This window comes from Acinonyx jubatus, chromosome D3, assembly GCF_027475565.1.
Source record: "Acinonyx jubatus isolate Ajub_Pintada_27869175 chromosome D3, VMU_Ajub_asm_v1.0, whole genome shotgun sequence".
NCBI classification, from domain to species: domain Eukaryota; kingdom Metazoa; phylum Chordata; class Mammalia; order Carnivora; family Felidae; genus Acinonyx; species Acinonyx jubatus.
Genome location: NC_069392.1, coordinates 28,899,999 through 28,916,683, shown reverse-complemented (window position 1 = coordinate 28,916,683; position 16,685 = coordinate 28,899,999). Strand labels below are relative to the sequence as shown.

Here is a 16,685-nt window from a genome sequence, read left to right as displayed (position 1 = left end):
CTGGTGCCAGGACGACAGGCTCAGGCTCCCCCCGGTTTCCATAGTAGCAAACGACATCACCCTTCTCTGTGCTGTAGACAGGAGGAGAGAGAGGGTCAGAAGGGAGCCATGGGGGGTTCTGATCTCTTACTGCCTGGCAATCCCCACGGCCCCATTCCCAGCACAGGGACAATGGCTCGCCATAGCCAGGGCAGGAGCTAGTCAGGGCTCCAGCCTCTCAGGGGCCTCTCAGGTAGGCACTTTGAGTCTCCTGGCTCCTGACTCCCGGCTCACTGCAGGGACCAATGGCTTGGGAGCAGCCTGGGAGGGACAGCATCTAAAAGACCCTCCTGCCTCATTGAATGCTCCCGTGGCATGGGTACTTGCAGGCTCATGTGTCAATAACTGCTCTGTACCCATAAACACCAGTCACCGCCCACACAGCTCATCTCTGGATACCTCCAGACAGAGAGGGATGCCCCAGGGTAACAGAGGCTTCAGAACAAAGCATCAAAGATCACATTTGCCTACTTTCATGCACTGCATGTACATTTAAAAATAGTTCAAAGTGCTCAGAGTTGAAAATGTTCCCACTCCTACTAAATACCATAGCAAATCTTCCTACTAAGACTTAGAATTGCCTTCTCTGCAAACTGGAGAAGGACTCTTCCTGGCCTGTGGGCCGCCCTCCTGGAGGCACGGAGACCACCACACATGGGACCTGAGCCTTCAAGATGAACAATCGCAAAGACCAGGTGGGGCTGCCGGGGAGTTCCACCGGCAATGCCCACTCTGGCCCCACATGGCTTCACATTCTGCTCATCTTTTTCCTCCCCACAGCCGCTGGCTCATTTTATGAGATATCTGGCTAATGACTTCAGGAATTTTGTTTGTAGGCAAAAACCTAGAAAGCATGAAGACCCATGGATTGGACACCAACTCTCCCCATGCCTGGTTAGGGACCAGCTATGATGATGATGGGATTCTTTTCTTCTCGGCCCTGACTTCTTCCCGGCACCTATCGCCAGGGCTGCTTGGTTACCGCTGACTCCCTCTGGCCTCTGCCCTGCACACCTGGCCCTTGGGAATAACCCGCTGGGTTCCCCTGGCTGCCACCTGTCCTTGAGGGCTGTGTCTAGGGAGATATGGTCCAACCCTGTGGCCCCAGGAGCCAGGAGAGCTGTTCAGGCACTGATGGGCCCAAGTCCTACCTATAGGAGCCACCTGCCCATGCATGCATCCACTCAGAGCACAGGGCCCTCATCACCCAGCCACTTGACATAGCTGCTGAGCACCAAGTCCTGCTGGGCTACTGGTCTCCCAGACTGGATCAGATGTACACAGAACGACAGATAGGAAAAGTGGTCCCTGTACAGGGGGAACATGGAGGGCAAGGGAACAAGTATCCGTGCCAGCACTCACCTCCTCCCATGGACACTTCAGCCTCTACATTAATGCGACTATCCACGCGGCAGGTGTGTGTCCACATGCAGTGGACAATTAAGGCACAGTGGGCCTAGGGCTCCTTGTAGAAGGAAACAGGCTCAGGACAGGCATCTGGTCATTGGCAAACCATGGGGCACTAACCACCTACCCTGATGGAAACTGATGACCTCCATTGACCTCTGGGGCATTGGCAGCAGGGGCACACAAGGAGAGGGCAGCAGGGAGGGAGAATGTGAGAGATGGATGCCCACTTCACCGAAGGGCAAAATACACAAAACGCCTACAGTTCCTGGGCCACATCTCTGAAGTACAAGTCCTGTGGAAGGGAGCACAGGACACCCTACCCACCTTGTCGGGCTGTTCCCACAAATGCCTGAATCCTCCAGCAGCTCTGCGAGGCCTACTCAGAGAAATGCACGTGGGCCCTGGGGCATCAGAGGTGGGAACACCCAGCCAGGGCCTCTCCACATTGGCCATCCTTCGTGGCTGTGACATTACCACTCCCCCACCTGACGTGATCTGCCTTATACACCAAGACTGTCAATAGCGTCTACTCTTCTGTCTGCACATTTGTCTGCACGCTTGTAGACAGGGCCAGGCGGGAGACTGGCACCTAACATGCAACCCCAGCCATCCCCCCGCTTCTGCCCGCCATCTGACCACCAGCCCTGGGCATGGGCTCTGGGATCCCCCCGCCAGGGACATGGGTCCTGCATGACTCCTGCTAACCTGTACCAAGCACCAACAATTACTTCACCACAAAGCTCAGTGTCCGCAGTGGGAAGTGGACCACAGGCAGTGCCCACTTCTCAACTGACACTCAGCAAATGCTGCTGACCAATAGGCCCTGGGCTACAGGCAGCCCTGTGGAGGTCCAGAGCAGGGTAGCTGGTGTCTGAGCTAATACAGGGTTGTGGCCAGGGTCCAGGCATGGGAGTCACAGAGATAAACACACTCTGAGAAGCCAGGCTGCAGCCACTGGCGGTTCAGAAACACAGATGCTACCGGCTGGTGTCCAGTGGCACCACGGCCGTGCGTGCAGTGCTTCTTCCCAACCTGGTGCCCACCTGATGGGATGTGACTACTGTCTCCAGAGGCACCTGGACCACCCAGCCAGGTGCCCAGAGAAGCACCACAAGACCCCAGCCCTACGTCACTCCAGCAGGGGTCTTAGCCATGTCAGCTGCCTGTCGGAGCTCAGCCATATCAGGTGTACACAGGGTGGTGGCTGTGAGGACATGCCAAGTGTTGCACATGAAGGGCTCAGCACATCCCCCAAACAGCTATGCAAGTAACTGCTGGCTGCTGCACCTCTGTGTGCCTCATGTGGACCTGGCAACATCCCCAAATGCCACTTCCCCACATGGCCCAGGCCTTCTGCTGGGTTCCAGCAGCCAGACTCCTAACTCTCAGCCAGCACAGGCACCCCTGAGGCTCCAGGCCCGTGCTTCCTTGGGGACCCTTCCACCTGCCTCTGCTCCTTGCCTACTTGTCTGACTCCAAGTAGGGAAAGACTTGCCCCAAACGCCTGTACAGGCGAGTGTCCATGTCCTCTGGTGACAGGGCCCGTGGGCAGCTGGGACAGCTTTGTTGCCCCTTGACAACTCCAGACAGGCCGAGGGAGCTATCCATTGAGTGCCTTGCAGAACCTGAAATGAGCTGTGCTGCAGGCTCAGACACGCCTCCCTGGAGAAGCCGCCGTGAGGCTCCAGCGCTCAGCAGCACCCGACCACACCGTGCTGCCGGGCTCCACACCAGTCAGCGGTGCTTGGACCTTCCTTCTCTAGCCTGGGACGCTTCTGCCACCAGAGAGCAGGGCATGTGAGGGGCAGCACCAAAACAGGGGACTCCTTCGCCACAGACATGGGGAGACCTCATGCCTGGAGATGCCCACTGGAGTCATGCTACAGCTGTCGTGCAGGAGCTGGTGGCCCTCACGGCACCACAGAAAGCCCGAGCTCTGTTCGTTGAGTCCCCATGATAGTCGGTTGGTCCTCGGGACCCTCACCATGTCCAACAGGAGCAATGTCCCTGGGGAGGCCACCACAGTACCCCAAGCTTAGTGGTAGGGTGGGAACCCCACTTCCTGTCAAGCCCATGACCCAGCTCTGTGGCAGCACCCAGTGGGTTGCCATCCCCCTCCCAGCAGACCCACCTCAGGTCAGCTGCTATGAGGTTAAAGCCGTTGTACAGGTGGCCCTCCGCAGAGACCTTCTTCAAGTAGGACAAGCTGTCCATGTCTGTAGTCAGAAAGTGGGTCACAAGTTCACCTGTGGGTAGGGGACAGACACACGTGGCCAAGGCAGCAGGGCTGAGTCCCTCTTCATGGGGAGACTGACATGGGGCTGGTACGAGCTAAACACCACCATGCCAGCCATATCTCGTTGACCTAGCAGCTAAGGAGGTCTGCATCAAGAACTCTGTTTTTGTTGTGTTTTAATTTTTTTTTCTTCAATTATACCCCCTAACAAAGTACAGCATGAGGGAAAAAAATCTTCCGTGGGAACAATGTGTGTCTTCCAAGGGGGTATTGCTCTGCAAACATTTGACAGGTGGGGAACAATGACGACAGTCAGAAGTGACACTTTGGTTGGGGCACAAGTGTGGAGAGTGTTCCCTGAGAGGGGCAAACCCTATCTGTGCAGGTGGGTGCTGCATGGGCCGGGCAGCAGGTGCTTCCCACAGTAATGGCAGCCAGTGGGCCTTAGGACCAGAAACACCTCTCTTCCCCTTCTTCTACCTCCTGTGTCTACATGTGCCCAAGGAAAGCCCACCCCCTGCCCTGCCCGCTCCACCACTGCCCCATGGTACCTCGGCCCCGGGCATCCCGGTCCTGCCGTGGTTGCAGGTAGTTGGTGAGCGCAGCCAGCTTCCCCCGTGTGCTAATGCCCAGCCACGTGCCTCCTTCCTTGCCTTCCTCCATGTCAAGTCCTGTGACAGATGACGGTGTCACCACCAGTAGCACTTACCACGGCCCTGTCCTTATATCCTAGGGAGACACATAATCAGTCCAGCAGTCCTAGCTATGGGACAGGGGCTTGAACTCCTCATTGCAAGACAGCCCCAAAGCCCACAGGGCACATGAGAGAGACCCTGCCCCCTAGGATGACATCTGATGCCCACAGGAGTCCCTGAAAGCTTGCAGTAAAACCTGGCACATGCAGAATGCATGCTGGTGCCTGGACCGGCATTGGGCTGGGAGCACGGTGCCAGCTCTGTCCTAGAAACAGCACCATGCCCCAATCCCACACCCTGGATCACGTGCAGGGCCACTGGCTGTCCTCTCCCAGTAGGACACACAGGCCCTTAGGGTGGGTACTTCACTAGGAGTCCGGGGTATATCCAGGCCCACCTGTGAGCTTCATCCCCACCCCATAGGCCCAGGCCATGGTTAGTACTCCAAGGGGCCTCGCCACAGGGTCAGTGAGGCCCTTAAAGCCACAGGAAAGCATCTTACTAGACTAGAGGATCATTTTAGTTGAAGATTGGGGTAAAAGCAACTAAGTCATTAAAATGTCATTTTTATAATAATGTTATAACAATAAAAGAAATAAGAAATATAAAGATCAGAAAGGAAGAAGTAAAACTGTCTGTTTATAAACAGCAGGATAACATATGAACAAAATCCAAAAGGAATCTACCCCCTCAACCAAAAAAAAAATTTATATTTATATTTACATAGATAGATATAGATATAGATGTACAGATATACGTGATATAGAGATAAATATATAGATATAGATATAGATATAGATATAGATATAGATATAGATATAGATATAGATATATCTAGGGGGTGCCTGGCTGGCTCAGTTGAAAGAGCTTATGACTCTTCATCTCAGGGTCCTGAATTCAAGCTTTACTTTGGGTGTAGAGATTACAAAAAAATAATAATAAATTAATTTTTAAAAATCTACGAGAACTAGTAAGTAAACAGTAGCAAAATCAGAAAATGAAAATTTAATAATACCATTTACAATAGCACTAAACCAAACCAAACCAAAAAGTAGGAAAACATTTAAAGAAAAATGTGTAACACCTAAAGACTAAAAACCACAGAGCAGCGCTGAGAGAAGTCAAGCAGCTCTAATTAAGAGAGAAAAATATGTCCTGTTCTTCAACCAAAGACTCAATATTGGTAAGATGACAGTTCTCTCCAAATGACTAAAAGAGTCAACAGAACTGAAATTCAAATTCCAGCAAGCTTTCTGTTTTATAGAAATTACTACACTGACTCTAAAATTTATGTGCATACACAAAGAAGTCAGGATGGATAAAGAAGTTCTGAGATAGAACAAAGCCAGAGGACTTAATCCTGCCTAATTTCAAAACTTGCTTAAAAAGCTGCAGTAATCAAGACAGTGTGGCATCGGCATCAAGACAGAGGAACAGATCAATGGGACATAAGAGAGTCTAGAATAGACCCACACACATGTGTTCAACCAAGTTGCCCTAGGAATGCAACAGGTGAAAGAGTATCTATTCAATAAATAAGACTAGAAGAACTGGGGAGATGTAGTAGGAGATAGGAACCTCAAACCCTACCTCACACCATGTACAAAAATGTAAGATGGGGCACCTGAGTGGCTCAGTTGGTTAAGCGTCTGAATCTCGATTTCGGATCAGGTCATGATCTCAGGGTAGTGAGATACAGCCCCGTGTTGGGTTCCATGTTGAGCCTGGAGCCTGGTTGGGACTCTCTTTCTCTTTCTCCCTTTCTCTCTGCCCCTTCCATACGCGCGTGCACGTGCTCTTTCTCTCTCTCAAGATAAATAAATAAGCATTAAAAAAAAGTGCCATCAGGGCCTCGTCCCCCTCATCCCCCCCCCGCCCCACTACAGCCTCCCAATCATGCCCTGCAACAGCGACATGCTGCCCCATCCCCATGACCCCCTCCCATTCCATCCTAGCCCAGGAATGGCCAGCATGGTACTGGCCAGGCCCGCAGGTTCCCCTCAGAACCTCATCACATAGCCCCTCAGGCCTGCCCCTTCACTTCTGGGAGAGCCGTGGTTGGCCCAGCTGAGGACCCCACACACAAGCCACCCCCTTCACCCAGATTACTGTCCTGCGGTGCCTAGAGCTTACATACAGGGGTCTCCTTGCCAGTCCCAGCCCACCCCTCAGTTCACATGTCTCCTGTGCAGCTTCTGATGAGGCCAAGACACAGTCCAGAACCCCAGCCTCTTCTCCCTCTTGCACTCAGTGAGTGGAGCCTCCTTCACAGACTCACAACAACTTTCCCCACCACCTGCCAGACTTCCTGTCCACAACACTGCCCTGCCTTAGTCTCCCCACTCCTGTCCTCCCACATGGCACCAGGATAATCCAGCCTGGGCAGGGTTTTCCTCACACAACCACCTGACCAATCTACACAGGAGGCCTTCCATGGAAGTTCCACAGTCAAGCTTTTAAAAAATTTTTTAAGGTTTTTAAAACTTTTCAAGTTGTTTTTTTTTTTTTTTTAATGTTTATTTACTTATTTTGAGAGAGAGAAAGAGACAGAGAATCCCAAGCAGGCTTTGGGTTGTCAGCCATGAGCCCATTGTAGGGCTCAAATTCATGAACCGTGAGATCATGACCTGAGCCAAAGAGTAGGATGCTTAACCAAATGAGCCAACCCAAGTGCTCCCAGTCGAGCTTTTAACTACCGCAGGCAAAGCAGGGCACACACAGCTTCCCCAGGCCTCTGAGGCCACCCACTCAGCCCACTGGGCACCTGAGCATCCCTGTCAGCTCTGCCAGGCTCTCTTGTGCTTCCCTGATGCCTGGCTCACAGACAGATGGACCCCTGGCCTGGCCAACACCTGTCCACATCTTTCTAAGTAGACCCCTGCCCGCCCCATGGGCAGGAACTGCACTCTCTCTAAGGGGCTCAGGGAGGCTGCCACCTGGACTGGCAGGAGACATGACAGTTACCTCCATGACAACTCCTCAGGCAGTTCCCATCTGAATATGCCCCAACCAAGCCTCTACTCCCCAAATTCAGGCCAGTTCTGGAGCAAGGGGTGCTGGTGTGTAAACAGAAATGAGTGCAGGTGTGGGGCACCTGGGTGGCTCAGTCAGTTAAGCGTCCTACCTAGGCTCAGGTCATGATCTCGTGGTTTGTGAGTTTGAGCCTCATATCAGGCTCGGTGCTGACAGCTCGGAGCCTGGAGCCTGCTTCAAATTCTGTGTCTCCCTCAATCTCTGCCCCTATCCCACTTGCACACACACACTCTTTCTCTCTCAAAAATGAAAAAACATTAAAAAATTTAAAAAACAAAAAACAAAAAACAAAAACATGCAGGCATAAGCGCAGTCATACAAGCACACACACACAGCTATGATGCTTCATAGAGTGATCGAGTGTGAACCTGCATTTCATACAAACCCAACCATATGCCCACAGTGAAAAGATGAATCCAAATAAAACCAACTGATCCTTCCAGCTACTTTTGTGGGAATCCACAACACATGAAACCATGTGGACAGTGCTGGGTAAACAGTTCTGGGGCTGCTTGCCCCAATGCTGGCCTCAGACCCCAAACTGGGAGCTTGCCCCATAAGTGTCCACTTACTCATTCCACATTTATACTCAGAAGCAGCACCAGGAACAGATAAAACCACTTGGGGGCGCCTACTTTCTGCCATGTTGTGGCCACCCCCCTGAGAGGAAAAACTCACCACTGAGGACCTCATTGTTGTTCCCCCAGAAGTCTGCTAACTTGGATGGTCTGTGGTAAAATTCATCCCTGTTGGCCGCCAGGATGAGCCTGAAAGAGAAAGGATGACTAAGGGTCTCAGGGGAAAACAGAAAAGCCATGTTTTATTTCTCCTGTTAACAAAGAATTCGCCTCAGTAGCAACATAGGCAAGTCCTAGCGAGGACAGGAACCCTCAGGAGGCAGAGGTCAGTGACGGCACCAGACAGGGCTGTTTCCTAGGGAGCCTCTGGCCAAGACTGTGCCCCAGGGCCCTGCCAAAGAAACAAGCAGATGCTGGGTGAAGGTACGTATCCCATCCCACCCTGCATATTCCTACCCACCCAAAAAGGGCCACAAGATCAGGGCCTGCGTGGGGGAGGGCTCTGAGCAGCTGGCACCAAGCATGTCCCAGGTGCTCAGGTGGCAGAGGTACTCCCCCTCTGTCCATGTGTTCCTTCCCCTGAGGCCACCCCCAGTGAGCCCGTGAACTTCCTGGAAGTGTAAGCATGCCTCTCAGAAGGGCCCTGGGGAAGCGTGTAGCCGGCAGCCAAGTGCAGGAACTCTGGAAGCTGCTGTCCTGTGTTCTGGAGTGTTTGGGGAAAGGAAGCGCATAACGTAAGGATTTCTGTGTTTCTCTAGATTTTTGCATTATGAATCAAACAAGTATTTTGTGGGCAAGTAGAAAAGATGTCCGTGTTTTCAAAAGAGTTCTAGTTTCAAGGTGAGAAAACAAAGTTTCTAATCGGCTTTGCCATTTTAAATATAATAAGGCCATAGACAGTGACTGAATGGAAGGGGTCCACCCCTGCTACATCCATGAGACCTCTGGGTCTAGGAAGTGACTGCCAAAGGGTCCTGAACACCATGGGCAGGTGCACAGAGGACGTGGAGCCAGGAGCTATGGCTTGGCAGCCTGTGGCCATGCTGGGGTTAATATGTGGTCAGATCCTAAAAAGTTTCCAAAAATAATTTTTGATTTTAATCTTAGATTTTTATGAACATTTGCTTGTGGTGAAATGTGAGTTAACAAAGAAGTTCATAAAACTGAAAGTGAAACTGGCACTGGCACCACAGCCCAGGACCACAGATGTGCCTTCATCCTGTGCACAGAGGGTGAGCACCCAACTCTGCACCTCCACAAGCACCAACATGGCCAAGGACTATGGATGGCCATCAAACCCTCTGGGTCTGCCCTGGGAGTCTCACCACCTTAAAGACACCTGTTTGGCCTGCGATAGCTCTCTATCCCGACACAGTGGTCCAGGTCTCAGGGATAGGCCCCTGCGGGGAGGAGGTCACTGTCCCTGATACGAACCCCAGCCACCCATAGAACAATCTTCTGTAGCTCCACATGCCAGACCCCAGCCCCTGGCTGAGGCAGTCAGCCTTAGGGAGAAGCCAGCTGGGCCCAGACCCCTGCCTCCTGCCACATCTACTCTGTCCCTTTCTTCTGGGACTGAATTTCAGATCCGACCTGGCTGGCACTGCTCCCACAGGTTGCTTCTGTGGGCCGGGCATCCCACCAACCCCTGTGGGTGGAGGTTGTTTCATGTGGTCAGGAAACAGTGTTCTCCTTCAGACACCCAGCACCCCTCCTCTGCTCACTCATCCCGATACCTGTGGGGAGAGGGGGCTGCAGAGGCCAGGAGGCTGGGAGGCCAGGAAGGCAGAACCTGAATTAAGACTGGTGATGTTGGCTTCTGGTTCTGATTCTTACGTAAGTCTCCAGAAAAGGAAAAATTGAGGGGGGAAAAAAAAAGCTGACTGAGCAGAACCTTCTGTCCTATGATTCTCAATTCCTGTTTTTAAACATGGAGCAGTGACATGCATTTGTTATTAACTAGAAATATTAACTGCTGGGTTATTTTTGTCGCAAGAGTCGCTATTTAGCTGAATTTCTAGTGGTTTGCTGGGGATTTCATTAAATACCTAATTCGGAAACATGTGGGTGTGATGAGTACCCACATCAAGGCTCCAAGTAAGAGAAAGTATTCCCTCACTCACCACTTCTGGGTACTTCAATACCAATAAAAGTCTATCTGTGCCATAGCACCCAGGGGCAGGGCACAGGCCAACCACAGTCAGGGGCTCTGAGGACAGCAAGTCACCCATGGCTTTGTTTTGTTCTAATAACTGAAACTGCTAATTATTCATCACCAATGGGCACTCCTCACCCTGCTACTGAGGGTGTCTGTGCATCACCTGGGTGTGGGTCTGTGCCCCATCTGAGAGGTGGGTCTGTGTCCCACCTGAGGGGGTAAGTCTGCGTACTATCTGGGGGAGTGAGTCTACACACCATCTCGGGGGATGAGTCTGTGTATCATCTGGGGTTAGTGTGCACCATCTGGGATGATGGAGTCGGCTCACCATCTTGAAGGGGGGGTGTCTGTGCACCATCTGGGATGGTAGAGTCTACACACCATCTGGGGGGTGAGTCAGCGCACCATCTGGGGGAGGGGTGTGTACCATCTGGGGGGTGAGTTGTGTACCTCTAGAAGCTGAGTCAGTATACCATCTGGGGTGGGCCTATGCACCATCTGGTGGTGGGGGGTGAGTCTGTGCACCATTTGGGGACAGTTTAGTGTCAGGTAGCAGTTGCATGGGCCCATGGCCTAGTGATGTCACCAGCAGTGACATGGAAGCCCCCAGAAGGATGTGACAGCTCACCCAGCAGCCCCTACAGGCTGGAGCCAATAAAGGGAATTAGCTCTGGAGTCTAAACAAACATTTTGATAAAGATGGTGGTTAGGTGATAGCCAGGACGGTGTTACCTGATCAGGAGTGTACTGGTTTTCTATGTGGCCTAACAAATTGCCAAACATTGCGACTTAGAGCAACACCTACTTCTTATCTTAGTCTGCAGTCAGGAGTGCAGGCCAGGCTGTGCTGGATACTCTGCTCAGGGCCCCCTGAAGTGGCACTCGAGGTGCCAACTGGCAGGGTCTCACTGAGGCTTGGCATCCTCCTTACGTTCCTGAGGTTACTGGAGAATTCCCATCCTTGGCTGGGGTCACACTCAACTCCTGGAGGCCACCCCCGGTTCCCAGCCATGGGCCCCACCAAGCATGGCAGCTAACCTCTTCAGGAGGGGCCTGGTCCCACTTGGGGGCTCTCCTGACTGGGTCAGGCCCATCCAGGATCGCTCTCGTTTGATGAACTCCAAGTCAACTGATTAGGGACTTGTATTACATTGGCCAAATCCCTTCACATTTAGCCCCATGGTCCCACACACAACTACGGGAACAGATGACACAGGTATGTATGCAGGGGCAGAAATCTTGGTGGCCATCAGCCTGCCACAAGGGTTATGGGAGCTCCCATTTTACTTTGTATAGCTTGTAGGGTATAACTTTTTTTTGAAAGAGGACATACCCCTTTACAATCAGGGAAATAACTGGAATCCCATGGGAATACAGCTGCCTCTATGGAGTAAGGTCACTTGGGACCCTGGGGCAAGGCTGCAGCCCACACAAAACTTCTAAGTCAGCATCTTATAGGCTGCTAACATAATTTCTTATCTGTTATGCTCCCTGCTGGAGTGCTGCAGATATTGGTACTAAAATTAAAAACAAGCAGAACCAACAGACACTCAGACAATCCTCACACTGGGTAACTGTCACCAAAAAATGGAGGTTCTAAGTGGCAGGTAACAACAGGCATGGAAGGCAGAGGCTGGGACCACCCAGGGGAATCACACCCCTGGGCAGGGGTCATGATGCACCATGCCAGGGGTGACCCCAGGAGAGAGTGACACTCAAGGAGCCCACCTTTCCAGGGCCAGCTCAGCACCAAGAAGACAGACAGGAAGGCCCAAGGGCTCTTGGAGGGTCATGCCAGGGAAGTGCCTGGAGGGGAGGGACCAGTGGAAACTGACATGGGGACGGCTGCCACCTCTGGAGGGATGGGCATCCCCAACAGCGAGATGCAGTGACATGGCGGATGGGAGGTGTAGACCATGGGATCCATGACACCAGGGCCCAGCCCAGTATCAGGCCTGGAGATGTTCTGCAGAAGGTGCCATGCTCACATTCACTCCCTGAGCACGTGCTGCGCTGGCTCCCCCCTCCCTTCCCGGGCCCCCTGAGAGCCACTCAGCAACAGACTATAACTGCTACATCTGGGCAGACAGATCACAAGATACATGCTGTGTAATGGGCCACACTTTCTCTTGTGGGAAAACAGGATATGGTGCTTGAATGAGGCCCAAGAGAAGAAGAGATGCTTCAGGAGCCACATCTTTCACAACAGGCCAGCAAAGTGGCAACATCACTGGGTCAGTCCTAGGAGGGCATGACAGGGACAGGCTCGTCTTCCAGAGAATGACTTCTGGGAAGCCAGAAAACACATTCCCATGAGATCAGCATCTGGCAACGGCAGAGCCATGGATGACACTGCCCATAGCATCAAAAGTGAGGATGTTTCAGTCTTTTCTGTAGGGCAGAGAGGAAACGTTTAAGTTAATATTTATATATGCAGTTGACCGCTGAACACAGGGGTTAGAGGCATCACCTTCCCTCCCTGCACAGTCAAAAATCCACATATAACTTTCGACTCCACCAAAACTTGACTACTACTGGCCTACTGTTCACCACAAACCTCACCAATTACGTAAACAGTTGATTCACACATATTTTATATGCTATGTGTATTACATACCATATTCTTAGTATAAAGTAAGCTACCTAAAATAAAGGAGCACACGACTCTTGATCTAGGGGTAATAAGTTCGAGTTCCCACACTGGGTGTAGAGATTACTTTAAAAAAAAAAAAAATTAAAATCTTAAGGGCACCTGGGTGGCTCAGTAGGTTAAGTATCCGACTTTGGCTCAGGTCATGATCTCACAGTTTGTGACTTCAAGCTCCACGTCAGGCTCTGTGCTGACAGCTCAGAGCCTGGAGCCTGTTTCGGATTCTGTGTCTCCCTCTCTCTCTCTGCCCCTCCCCCACTCATGCTCTGTCTCTCTCAAAAATAAATAAACATTAAAAAAATTTTTTTCAATTAAGAATCTTAAAAATAATTATAAGGAACAGAAAATACATTTACAGTATTGTACTTTAAAAAATCTGCATGTAAGTAGACCTACACAGTTCAAATCCATGTTGTTTAAAGGTCAACTTTATATGGCAATGATGGCCACCATTCCAGCTATGAAAGTCCCCTTTGGGGCACCTGAGTGGCTCAGTCAGTTGAACATCTGATTTTAGCTCAGGTAATGATCTCCCAGTTCATAAGATCGAGCCCCATGCTGGGCTCTGCACTGACAGCATGGATCCTGCTTCTCTCTCCCCCCTCTCTGCCCCTCCCCCGCTCATGCACACTTTCTCTCAAAATAAATAAATAAATAAATATTTAAAAAAAAAAAGTCCCCTCTACAATCATCTGACCTTGGAGCAACACTGACTTCAGGGATGAGGTTAACCCACAAATAAAAACAGGTACTTCCCATTACACTGAGGGTCAAGAGGCTACTGAACACGTGATGACATTGAGGGCGCCCAAGAGAGCACATGGAGCACAGGGTCTTCAATGGGTCCCAGCCCTGTGTACCAGCTTTATGGGCAGTAGAATCCAAGCAGATGGTGGCACTAGCACCTGGCTTGTCTGGCTTGGCGCAAAAGGACTTGCTCTGGACAGCACTCAATGATGACACACTGTGAAGACATAACTCTGCCACCAAACAGGACACGGGCTGACATGGCTTGGGAAGCCTATTGCATGGCCATCAAAGATACTTGAGGTAATCAATTTGGCAGTTCTTCAGAAAGTCAAATACAGACTTGCCATATGATCCAGCAATTCTGCTTCTGGGTACATACACAAAAAAAAATGGAAAGCAGGACTCGAACAGACATTTGAATGCTAATCTTCACGGCAGCATTACAGCCAAGAAGTGAAAATAGTCCAAGTGTCCATCAACGGATGAATGGATAAAAATATAGTCCATGCATACAATGGGCTGTTACTCACCCGTAAGAAGGAAGGAGATTCTGACAATACTACACCAGGGATGGACCTTGAGAACACTATGCCACGTCAAACAAGCCAGTCACAAAAAAATATTATGATTCCACTAACGAGGTCCCCAGAATAGTCCAGGTCATAGAGACAGAAATTAGAACTGTGGTTGTTAGGAGCTGGTGGGAACAATGGAAAGTTAGTGTTCAGTGGAGACAGAGTTTCATTTGGGGACAATGAAGAGTTCTGGAGATGGACGGTGGGGATGCTTGCACAATAATGTGAATGTGTTTAATGCCACTGTGCTGGACACTTGTAAATGGTTAGAACAGCACACACTCCCATTCCTGCCAGTTAGTAGATGGGTGTAAGATGAAGACACAGCAGCGGATGTTAAGGCGGCAGGCAGAGGCTGGTGCATCCCAGGCCAGGACAGGGATGGCTAAAGCAGGAGGGAGCCCAAGTAAGGGGCAATGGGGCAGGCCCTGCTGGCCCAGATGGCTCCTGGCAGCACTGCATAGCCAGGATCTCCCCACCACGCTGATGGCCCCAGAGCCTGGCCTGCTCCCCATTTCACTGCAGGCACCGGGAGCCCCTCTGTAATCTCTGATGAGCCTAGGCTTGGCTCACCAGGTGTCTCTTCACTGGCCCTGCTGCAGTGTACCTCCCGAGGCAGCCTCCTCCTTGCTCCTCCCATCCTTTTCTCACATCACAAACGTACAGAAGCGCAGATACCAAGGGCCTGCAGCCCACCCATTCTCATGGGCCAGACAGCCCCACAGCAAGAACAGGACCAGCCACCAGAAGCCCCTATTGCCCTCCCGCAACAGGGAAAACACCAAGTGTATTTGGCCAGTCACCAGAGGTGGCATATATAGTTTTTGGCTTAGAGCTTTGAAATACACTGGAAAGAAACACTGAGGCCATCTTGAATCACAACCCATGAATCACTATGAGGAGAGGTCTTAGCAGTGATGCACAGGTCCTGAGCAAAAGCAAGAGACCTCCTTCCTCCTCCCACACTTGCAGGAGATTGGAGGTAACCTTCGGAAACAGCATATCTAGTGAGGCTGCCCCTAAATCTAGAAGTAATGATATAGCCAGCAACAGACTCAGTAACTGTCAGACTGCTATCAAAATGTGTGAGAAATTCTGCATTTGTCAGCTGGAAGGAGAGTCATTTTATCAGTGTGTAAGAGTTCATGTGAGCATAGAAGGGCACACATGAAACCTCAGTAGCAAGGGGGTAGATTGTGTCAGTTATCCATTTATTATGTCTCAGCCCCAAATTTGCCCTTCATTTTCTCCTCATGATAAAGGAGCTGAACTTTGTGGCTAGTATCATATTAGGTTTTATCAGTAGAGGGCACTGGAGAGACACCGCAGGTGGAGAGGTTTCTTTTCCTGGATGCAATGTGCTTCCTCGGGACATTCCCGCAACATGTGTGGCTTCCCTAAGATCAGTCCGGATACACTTGTGGCTTCCCGCATGCATCCAGTGGCCAGCGCCTTCCCCCAGCATCCTCTTGCAACAGTTGCCAGCACCCTAGAGGGCAGACTCCTAGCAAGTTCTGCTGCCCGTGGCACCCCAGAGATTTCTTTGTTATCTAGTGTGCCATGGCTGTGCCCCCAGCAAGGTCTGAATCTCAGCCTGGGGGCGAGGACAGGGCTCTGCCCAGGGTATTCCAATCCTGTTACAGTTAATAATTCTGTCTGTTACACTTCCCTGCTTAAATCACTGCACCTGGATCCCACCCACTGCATCCTGACTCATACAGCTCATGCTGCTGGGGGCTAATCAGGGTCAGCTCCAGGACTCTGGCCTGGCCCCTCTGTCCACTCCTCTGAATGAAGGAAACACTGGACACTCTTCATTCCCCAGCCCCTGGCCTGGAATGAGTTTCATTCAGCACAGTTAGGCAGCATGGTGTCTGTGTAATTCTGCATGGTGACTCAAATCTGAGAAGTTAGTCAAAATTGTTCAAATAATTCCTGGTACAGATTTTAAAACAATGAACACTTCCCAGGCAATTGTACTAGTGATCAGTTTTGAATGTCACTTTTGGCTGTAGGCTACCTCTCAGCCTCAGCCTGGATAAACTTGGATGGATTCCCACTGGGGTGACCTGGGAGATGGAGAGGCACCATCCAGAGCCCAGGGTCATGGGGAGGAGCAGGGAGAACTGGATCACGTCTCGCCCCTCTCTGGCCTCAGTTCCCCACCTCCTCTGCTGGTCCCCCAGCTTCCCCACCCCCCCCCATCCTCATTCCCCAGCTCAGGACTGACAGACCCTACGTGTTAGCACCAGCACCCACACTTCCCACTGGCAACACAGACCAGCCAGTCCAAACTGGGCTCTTAGTCGTCATCTTGCCAGCTCTGTTGCCCCTGGTGCCCCTACAGAGACCACAGAACTGCACTCCCACCTGGCCCCCATTGCTCCTCTGTCCTACCTGCACAGTGACTGTTAGCAAAGTCTCAGCACCTCTGCACGTCAGTTCAGAGCTCCTACCAGCAAGGGGTATTCTCTGCTGTGCCCCACACTGAGTGACCACTGTTGGACAGGACAGGCCCAGGCTGTAGAGCCAGTCCCTACCCAGGCACTATGCCAAACAGA

The 16,685-nt window shown here is 51.4% G+C and overlaps 1 protein-coding gene across 10 annotated transcripts in view; it reads right to left on the bottom strand.

Annotated features, from left to right (window-relative positions):
- The window catches only part of TANGO2 (transport and golgi organization 2 homolog), a 36,304-nt gene that overhangs the window by 7,389 nt on the left and 12,230 nt on the right, over positions 1-16,685 (bottom strand). For 4 of the 10 annotated variants that reach the window (XM_053205839.1, XM_053205838.1, XM_053205842.1 and 1 more), the window contains 4 exons: positions 8,092-8,180; positions 4,237-4,356; positions 3,581-3,695; positions 1-71 (listed from right to left, as the gene is read on the bottom strand). In XM_053205839.1, coding sequence (XP_053061814.1) covers positions 1-71; positions 3,581-3,695; positions 4,237-4,356; positions 8,092-8,180 — 395 coding nt within the window. Of the gene's footprint in view, positions 72-3,580; positions 3,696-4,236; positions 4,415-8,091; positions 8,187-9,727; positions 9,836-11,630; positions 11,667-11,877; positions 16,305-16,685 lie in introns of those variants that run through there. The other 6 variants (XM_053205841.1, XM_053205845.1, XM_053205836.1 and 3 more) reach the window with 6 other exon arrangements.